Source organism: Leptodactylus fuscus, chromosome 3 (assembly GCF_031893055.1).
Source record: "Leptodactylus fuscus isolate aLepFus1 chromosome 3, aLepFus1.hap2, whole genome shotgun sequence".
In the NCBI taxonomy this organism is placed as follows: Eukaryota; Metazoa; Chordata; class Amphibia; order Anura; family Leptodactylidae; genus Leptodactylus; species Leptodactylus fuscus.
Window position 1 is genome coordinate 108,997,553 of NC_134267.1, and position 10,169 is coordinate 109,007,721.

The 10,169-nt window shown below is 38.8% G+C and overlaps 1 protein-coding gene across 1 annotated transcript in view; it reads left to right on the plus strand.

The window, feature by feature from the left end:
• SEC63 (SEC63 protein translocation regulator) overlaps positions 1-3,722 on the plus strand; it is a 40,391-nt gene extending 36,669 nt beyond the window's left edge. Inside the window, exons 20-21 of the mRNA XM_075268137.1 lie at positions 1,166-1,270; positions 2,391-3,722. Of these exons, the coding sequence (XP_075124238.1) occupies positions 1,166-1,270; positions 2,391-2,531 (246 nt within the window). The 3' untranslated portion in view covers positions 2,532-3,722. The remainder of the gene's footprint in view (positions 1-1,165; positions 1,271-2,390) is intronic.
• The last annotated feature ends 6,447 nt before the right edge of the window (positions 3,723-10,169 follow it).

Here is a 10,169-nt window from a genome sequence, read left to right on the forward strand (position 1 = left end):
TGCTGTATGTGAGAGCAGGGAGATGAATCAGCAACAGCCTGTGCTGTATACACAGGAGGAAGGAGTGCACGATGAGACTTCACAAGTGCACGATCTGCAGCAGCAGCCTGTGCTGTACACATACATTGGAAAATATAGCAGAGGGTACACGATGAGACTTCCGGGGTGCATCAAGAGGCTAATTAGCATATGAATAAAAATGGGCTCATTCAAAAACTGAAACAATAATGAAAAAACAGTTTCGAGCTCACCAATATCTTCCTCTTTTGCAAATTCCTATCTTTTCTTCAGGGTGCATGGCACATTCGGGACAACGAATGATATAAAGAAGAATTCAAAAGGCTGGAAAAACCGGCAACTCTCCAAAGGGAAAATTCTATAAAATTTAGCTTTTAATTAATCATATTAAGAAAAGTGGGGAAAAAAAACTAAAAACACCTTTTTGGCTTTTTGTTCACTTTTCTTAATATGATTAATTAAAAGCTAAATTTTATAGAATTTTCCCTTTGGAGAGTTGCCGGTTTTTCCAGCCTTTTAAATTCTCATTCAAAAACTACTGAGGCAATTTACATACAAAATGTATGTGCGGAATAGCCTTTCTAAAGGCAATGCAAGTATGTACTTAGTTCAAAATGACTTTTTCCAATGATAGTGCCCTTTTAAAGGATTATTTTATGTAATTAATATACCCCGGAGGGTAGTCATAAAGTCTCTGGAGAAAATTGCATTGTCCTCATGATGTGCTTTTAACAGGTATTGAACAATACTTTGATGCAATTTTTGGTGTTGAGACTTGTCTTAAAGTGTGGCTCCAGTGAACCACTTAATATTTTATGTATATGCTAGTCTAGTTAAATCAGGAGTGTGGTTTGTTTTTTATCTTTATTCATGGGTCTAGGTTTTTTGGGGATTTTTTTTTCCCCAATTATGTCAGTCGCAGCAATTATCAGCTGTGATGAAGTTAGAAGTGAGTTACAGCCAAAGTCACTGCATAGCCTTATCCCACCCATAGCTCTGAAGTTTTTATCGGTCACTGGAGGTACTCATGTTGATATACAAATTAACAGAAAGCCATGCCTGCTAACATCCTTTTGTTCGGTCTAACATTATTTTTCAGTTTTTATTATCTTGCTTACCTTAAATGTTTCTTTCTTTTGATTTTAAGGTGGAGCTAAAATTTCCAGCACCAAGTAAACCTGGAAATTATCAATACACTGTCTTCTTAAGGTCCGATTCTTATATGGGTCTAGATCAGATTAAACCATTGAAGGTAAGATCTCTGAACTGTGTATATAGTTCCCTGTCAGCTTTAAGAACAAAAGACATCGCCTTTAAAAAGAATAAATAAAAATTAGACATACTAAACATGAATCACTAGTTTGTATATCATGTGAATTATAGTTACAGTAAATTTTCCAATTTACTAATCTCTTGCCACATTATAGCTGATGTCATGTTTTAGATTAGAATGAGAACTTATGCTTGGTAGAGACTATAGAGTATGCTGTGTACAGTATAGGAGATGGCTGCTCAAACACCTTACATCTCTGGTCCTCTGCAGTAATGAATATGTATTTGATGATGTAGTAGTGCCATTTTAGAATTGTCATAATATAATACCACAAATATAATTACAGTAAAATATTTTTGAATGTTTGTGATTTCATAAGATATTTCTCAATGTTGTGTTTCTAAACTGAATATGACTGACAGTGAACAGAAGGTCAGGGACCTATGTCTTGGATAGTTGTCAGCAGGTTACCCATACAGCCAACAGGTATTCCTCAGGTGGGTTCAACCTACTTTAATCTGTTGTGTATAGGCCCACTTAGGCTAAGGCCCCACATTGTGGAAACACAAAAAATGCTGTGTTTTACAGTACCAGCAAAGTGAATGAGATACTGGTTAATCCCATCCATACATTGCTGGGGAAAAACACTGTGGAAAAGCTGCATTTTTAAAAACGCAGCATATCAATTTAACCTGTGGACACACTTGCGTTGTTCCTATAGAATTAATAGAGGAAGTAAGAAAAATGGGATTAGATTCCGCAGCGTTTTTTGCCCCCGCTGCGTTCTGCAACGTAGGTTTACGGTATGTTTGACCCTATGCACACTTGATAGGAGACTCCACCTTCTCTTCAGAATAAACATTATGTAGAAATCCAAGGCACCAGGGATGGATCATAGAGTACAATATTGGACCCACCAAGGCTTATTAAAACAATGCTTTCATTTCTATATGAAATCTATGAGGACACTTAGATTCCGAAAAGAAACGCTATACCTAATTCTAGCAGGCCTGTGTTGCAGATTAGGTTTTAGAATTGTGTAAAACATTACATTGAATACTTTTGGTAAAAATGCCACATTTTCAATTTCTTTTTCTAGCTGGAAGTTCATGAAGCTAAACCAATACCTGAAAACCACCCACAGTGGGATACTACCATAGAGGGTGATGATGACCAAGGAGACAGCGAAGGCTTTGAAGAGAGCTATGATGAGGAGGAGGAAGACGAGGAGGATGATTAAGTTAAATTAAATAATGGACTTCAATGATTTGCACATGGTTGTCTATCTGATATCAGAGCTATTCCATTCGCCAGAGCCACAGTGTAGAGGTTTTCCAGGAAATTTGATTTCTTTTCAAGTTACTTTTCATAATCCTGAGTGTTTTGTGATGTTTGGCTTTGAAGGTCACGCAAGTCCTTGCCATTGGCAAAGGCCTAGTGACTTTCCAAAGCCAACTGGTGCAGAGTGAAACATTTCCTCCATCTGAAACAAAATAAAGCTTTTTATTAAAACGATCATGTCTTCAATTCACAAAGTGCTCATCCATGTACTACTGTATCTGGTAATGTCTCGCGCAAACACACCATGGACTTTCAATACCGTGTTTTTGGTTGATTTTGTTTCCTCGCAAACAACCCGGTATTGCTTAAATATACATTTATCTTCTTCCATTTACTTAGTTATTTCTATATATTCTACAATATTACATCATCTGGATTTATTTCAGCTTGTTTAGTTGAAACATTCCTCCAAATTTTAGTTCTACATGGTTACTAATATATTATGTAATGCTCTATATACAAATCTTCCCTTGTCATTATTACCACTATTAGTGCAAAATGGATGTGGTAAAGGAATGGCTCTGTAAATCATGGGACCACAAGTTGCAGTATGTTTGTGGTTTTTATGCAAAGATGCCTTTTTTGTAAAAGATACATTTGAGAGGCTATATCACTTCAGAAAAGTCTTAATGTCAGGATAAGTAATGATGTGCTCTGTGACTGTACCAAGACGAGAACCTACCAGCCATCTACAGTCTTCAGAACAGTGCCAAGCTCCACTCTCTGTCCTGATACTGTGGTATCCACAAATGGAATATTTCTGCAGCCGTTTATGTGTAGGCTTACTTGGCTTTCTGCAAAGTTGAGGAGGAGTATAGGGGCTACATGCACATAACTGTGTGACGCTCGGTAAACTAGTACACCATTGATGACTGTTTTGCATTTGTAATGTGTACTTCCACCCCCTCCCCCCACAGATTAAATAATGTTGGAGAAAAATTGTAATTTTCTGAATATTTGCTATTATACTGTAAATAACTAGCATTTCACATAGTGGTCCTGTATAGTATATACCTGTTTCTCCCAGGTGGATCTTTCATACTACAGAAATGGGTATTTCTCCGCTACGGTTGCAGAATGTGAAAAATAATGGTGCGGTTGTTACGTCAGGGATTTTTATGGTTTGTGTAATACTAAGATTTGGAATGTGTGGCAAGTCACTTTCCTGCACTTTTTACCCATTCTCCAATTTATGTGGCCAATTGGTTGAAACAAAAATTTGCCATGTTTCTGAAAACGGGTTGTTCTTTAAATGCAAACTGACATTGAAAAAACTCTTTGTAATGCAATAGTTGCAAATAAAATTCAGAGGATAAATGATATGTCATATGTTACTGTGTGTTTTAGTTGATAAACAAAAAATACCATATAAGCAAAGCCCCGAGACACTGTAGAAAAAAAAAATGCTGCCATACAAACTGTCAGGATTCCCAGTGGGTGATTAAAAGCCTATTGTTTGTATTGTTTGTTGAAGGTCAGTGGTTGCATGGTTTTGTAGGTTTACTCGCCGGCCTTCATGTCTGGATAGACCCTAATAGAAAATTGTTTCTGATGTACATTGCATTTTTTTCCCTTATCATATCTAAGGTTTTCTATTTGAAGCAGCATAAAGGCTCACGTCTTAAGGAACATGTTGTGCCTCTAGATGGGGCTGTTGACACCCTTTTTTGATTGATGCACTTTATAACATTTCCTGATTTTTGAGCATAATCTCTGAGCAGGTAGACCCTGCTGTGGCCCTTTCTGTGCAGCGTCTCCAGGTGATCAGCCCAGTCCAGTTTATTATTGAAAAGCACACCCAGGTACTTATAGGTCTTGACTATCTTAATGCATGTCCCTTGGATCATCACTGGAATCAGAACACTGCTCCGCTTACTAAACTCCATCTCCTTGTTCTTCCCAGTATTAATCCTGAGGTGGTTCTGCTGACACCACTCCACGTAATTCCAGTTTAAGTCTCTGTACTCCATCTTCATCAGTGATGAGGCCTACTATTGCATTTATCAGAGTAATTCTGTAAGTAACAGCTAGAAGAGTTGCACCTAAATTCAGCAGTGTACAGTGTGAAGAGAAATGGAGCAAGAACTGTACCTTGTGGTACCCCCCGTACTACAGATCATAGTGTCTGACACACAGTCCCGGGCTCTCACATACTGTGGTCGCTTAATGAAGTAGATGAGTATCCGGTTGGATAAATGATGGCATCATCCACCCCAATGCCTGGCCAATAGGCAAACTGGAGGGGGTCCATGGCAGAACACACTAGAGGTACTATAGACTTAATAAAAATAAGTATTTATGTTGATGTAGATATATATGAACACTCGAAAGAGTCTATTGTGACTATCAATATATTATGTTATATAATGCTTATCTCAAAGAATAAAACATTAATAGATCAGTTTCAGCAAATTGAAGAGCTTTGATTTGGGGCTGTACTGATATTGCTCAGTCTGTATTCACAATCTACATGAAATCGTACAAAGATAGCAAGAAATAATAATAATACTACATTTTATTTATATAGCACCAACATATTCCGAAGCACTTTACAAATTGTAGGGTTCAAGTACAGACAAAAAAGATACATTACAAAGCAATAGTCACTTCACACAATGAGACTGAGGGCCCTGCTTGCAAGAGCTTACAATCTAAGAGATGGAGGGGGTGACACAAGAGGTAGCAGGGGTGACACAGGAGGGTACATTGCTTATACAGTGGTCCAGACATTTTTGTGAGTTTACTTTAATTACACATAAATAAAACTATATGAGCCGTCACCAGTCAGTGTCCTTTAATGTGCAGATGGTGCCTGGACATATAAAGTTCCATCATATCCTGTGGGGTCATGCAGGAGTGTGAACAGAGGAGGGTTTGTTTTAGGGATTCTAACTGGAAGGTTTTACATTAGGAGTTATGATAGGCCTGTCTGAAAAGATGTGTCTTTGGGAGGTTCTGATGATAGAGGATGTTAGTCTTCGGTCAGTGTTGGGTGATAGACAGAGATGAGGTAGAAAATGTAGGGAGGTACAGTATTATAGAGAGCCTTGAGGATGAGGGTGATAAGTTTATATTGTATTCTAAAATGAATAGGCAGCCAATGTAGTGACTGGCACAGACCCGAGGCATCGCTGTAGCATCTAGACAGATAGATAAGCCTGGCCGCTGCATTCAGGATAGATTGTAGAGGGGATAGTTTAGTAAGGGAAGACCGATTAGAAGGAAGTTAAGACTAGAGTGAATCAGGGTGACAATAAATGTCTTTAATGTATCTGTGGTAAGGAAAGGGTGGATTCTGGAGAAATGTACATGTATAATGAAAGATTATAAACCATTAATAAAACTTGTGTCCAAAGATGGACTATCCTTATGTCTTGTTAACACTTCGTTCAGACCTATTGGATTGAGGGTATTCAGTTTATAAATCCAGTACATCTCTGTTCTCCTCAAAGCGTCAAATCTATTATTATGAGTTATGGTGCTGTGATCTATTGGAATAACAGTGAAATCTTTGAAACTGCATATCTGGAGACACTATGTTGAAGATACCCATTAATGGGGTTAGATCGGGGTTTATTTTTTCTTTTTCTCTCGGACTCATGATGGTTCGCCCTACATATTGGAGTCTGCAGGGACATTCAAGAACTTAGATGACATAAGAAAATGAGCAATTGAGTTGGTTTCTAACACTGAAGGTTTCACCTGTAGAGCGGCTTTTTACATGTATTACAGAATGTTTAATACAAGCGCAACACTTACATTTCATATGATTGCATTTATAACTTCCTTTTCGGAGACTAAGTTTTTAGGTTTTTCTTGGATCTTAGTTTACTGGGAACTAGTAGATATTTTAAAGTGCTGGCTCTCCTAAAGGTGATCCCTGGTTATTTAGGTAAAATCATCTGTAAGTCTTGATCTTTCAGCAGAATGGGCTAATATTTCTGTAGGACTGAACGTCTCTCTCCATGGGCCCACTATCAGTAGTGATGAAATTGTGCTTGTATTGTGTAGTCGCTTCTTTCCATTTGGGGATAAGGCAGTCAATTCGAGTTAGTTTTTTAATTTGGCTGTTTCGGTTAGTTCTTTTCCTGAAACCATTTTGTCAGTATGTTGCTATGAGACAGAAAGTTGCTGTCTTTTGTACAGATGTACTGAACCCTTTTGAACTGACTTAAGGGCACGTTCTGTTTCTATTTTTTGTATTGCAAGCTGTGGAAGTCCAACAAGATATTCCAATCATTTTTTTGGGAAAAAGTCAGTGTAGAACTGATTGTTTACCCCTGCAAGGGTGAGGGGTGAGATTGAAATAGTCAATTTCTCTGGCATTGGATTTCTCCATGAATTTAATGCCCCAGCTTCCCATTCAGTTAATGTGTTAATTCTACAGATAATTCTTGTGGGCCGTTCCATTTGAAGATGCGATAATTGATGTATCTTTTGTAGTGTATGAGTTTCAGTAACCATGTCATATTCACTACTAAATTCTGAATCCCAAATGGCCTTTCTGCAAAAAGAATTCATACCCATAAGTATACAATTCATACTGGAGCATAATGTATATCACTTTGGAAATGAGATATACATTCAAACTCGGGGGACAGCAATGGGAACTAGATTTGCCCCGACTATACAAATCTTTTTATAGGCAAAAACAATTTTACAGGTTGGACAAAAACCATTCCAGTAAAATCTGCCCTCCAAAAGCCAAATGCCATTCTTTGTTTTCTTCTGAGCTACACAGTGAGCCCATACAACATTTTATGACCACATATGGAGTATTGCTCAATAAAGGAGACAATGTACAGTATAATATTGTAGTGTGCTTTTTATTTTACTACTAGCCTTTGCCCGTGACTTTGTCTGCGAGTTGTTGGAGTGGATGATCCGCCTATATTCAGCTGCCGTTGATGGTTTGCCTGCTCCAGCGTTTCGGTAGCTCTTAAGCTGTCCTGCTGCTGAACTTGTTCCTCGCACTGTTCCTGTGATTGTTCCGGCATCTCAGCAGCTCGCTGGGACGCCATATAATGAGTGTGTTGTTGGCATCGATGATCCGCCTGCTCCGGCGTTTCAGCAGTTGTTAAGCTTGTCTGCCGCTGAACTCGTTCGTCGCGCTGTCCCCGTGATTGTTCCGGCATCTCAGCAGCTAGCTTGGGCTCCTTATAATGAGTGTGTTGTTGGCGCTGATGATCTTCCTCAACTCTGCTTGAGGAGAACTCTGTTGAGTTCTGGCTACCTTCATAGCTCTCATTGTTTTAGAATTTTGCTACAAATTAGAGTTTCTTTTTCCCGGCGTGTTTAAAAGTAGCAAACTGCCAATTTGGATTAAAGGTGTTTTCCCATCCAGTGTGTCAGCACTGCCTGGAGCAGATCAGATAATATGCAAATACATGTATACAATGGACTCAGGGTTATCTGTGTGTTTACATAGAGAGATAACAGACCTGACTTTATCAGAAGCTGAGATAAGCTGCTGCAAGAGCAGTGTAATATAGTATGGGAATATAAATTCATAACAGTCATGAAGCCATGTCATTTACTGGCATAAAAAGTAGTGTTTATGTTAATCGAGGTTACAAACTATCTATGTGTCAAATTTCATTCAAATCCATTCAGCGTTTTTTGTGTGATTGAGGAACAAACACAAACTTTCATATTTATAATAGTAGGATCCATTGTGAATTTAAAAATTGCTGGATAAAGCAATGTATTATTGGTAAAAAAAAAATGTAATTTTCAGTTATAAACAGCTGTGGAATCAAATATCAGTCAAAAATCAATACCCCTAGATAAGAGTAGTGTAGTTTCCAAAATGTGGTCTCTTTATTAGGAGCGTTTTTGATATCCCAAGGCCTCTGCAAATCTGAAATGGAACTTGAAAACAATCTAATGAAATGAAGGCCCTAAAATCAAAAAGGTGCTCCTTCATTTCTGGTGGCACACACAAATTGGATATCCCCATGTGCATATAAGTTCCAACTATCCAAAAATAGCATTAAATATCCTGTACGGTGAACGCTGTAAAAAGATAAAAAAGATACCACAATGCGCAAATTAACGTATTTTGGTCACTTTGCTTTCCCAAAAAAATAACAATAAAAAGTGATCACAAAGTCCTACATACCACACAATGGTACCAATGAAAAGTACAACTTCTCCTGCAAAATAAAGAGCCCTGATATATCTCCGTCAACAGTATAGTTAAAAAGTTATAGATGTCAAAACTGTGACCCCAGGAGGTCAAACTTACAATGCATGCCTATTGGTGTGAGGCTGAGGCTCGTATAAACTTGCATTTTGGCTTCCTGTTCATATAGGAAACACTTTGTGGAGAAAAGAGTTGCATATCGAGGAGACCACATAACTTCACAATAATGCTCAAAGTTATTTAAAGCTATTCAATAGCATTATGCTGCACACAGGCTCATTTTCCAATGGAGTAACAACAATTTTTTTTTCACTGGATTGCTTCTTCAAAGTGTTAAGAGAAACCTTCCTTCGACTGGACTGGGGTCACGATGTTTGGAGCCTTAAACACCAGCATTATAAGTACATGCTGATGGTTTAAGGAGGCAATAGGTTCTCTTTAAAATGTAAAGTTCCCCATAAAGAAGGGGGTTTTTTTCCAGGTATTTTTTTATATACATTTTTAAATGTTGCAGTCCAAAATGTAGTTGAGCTTGACTGCCCACATTTCATCACTTGCCATGTTTGTTTGCACATTCTCTTTAATAAATACATGTGCCATGTATTGTAACTGCAGTTGTATCTAGGGAATTAGTGTAACTGCAGCCTTTGTGGCAAAGAGAAACCGCTTCTGACAGTACGGATACTAGATCTCACCAGGGAAAAACCCTACATTCGAGCAGTCTCAGTCACTGAAAATATGTCTTTTTCACATAAACATTGAGATAATGGCTTGAAAACCTGGCAGGAATTTACAGCATTGGCCACAGAGAGATACATTTACATTTCTCAGTTTAAGAAAGCATCCAACCAATACAACAGGTGAGATAAATTATATTTTTCATATTTGTTTTGAATGCCCTTGCAAGAACTAAACAAGGGTAATTGTATTTTATCGAATGTCAAACAGATTAAAAAAAGACAGACATTGTTAGTCACTGTCCCATATAGAGGTCGTTGAGAGAATTTAAGAAGCCTGGCTAGGGAGGAGTGAGGACGTACGCTGCCTCAGCTCCTGCCCTAGCCTCTGGATTAGTGCGGTTATCGCACTGACCGGCGCCTTCTCACCTGCCAGACGCATGGGCAAATCCCGGCGGAACACGCAAAGGTCCTCTTCAACCCCTCCCGGGGCCCTCAGAGATTCTTCTATTGAGCGGTTCCTGCAGTTCCCGCCTTCAGCTGTTGCGGCCTCTGGCGCGACTCTCAAAATGGCGGCCACCGCCTGCAGGTGATTCAGTAGCTGCTTCCAGCCCACAGACGGCCCTGGCTCTCCCTCCGGTGATAGGCACCGACTCTGGCTCTTCTCCCAGTCCTCAGACCCCATGGTTGCTCAGTTTAGCAGGCTGCCACGTGT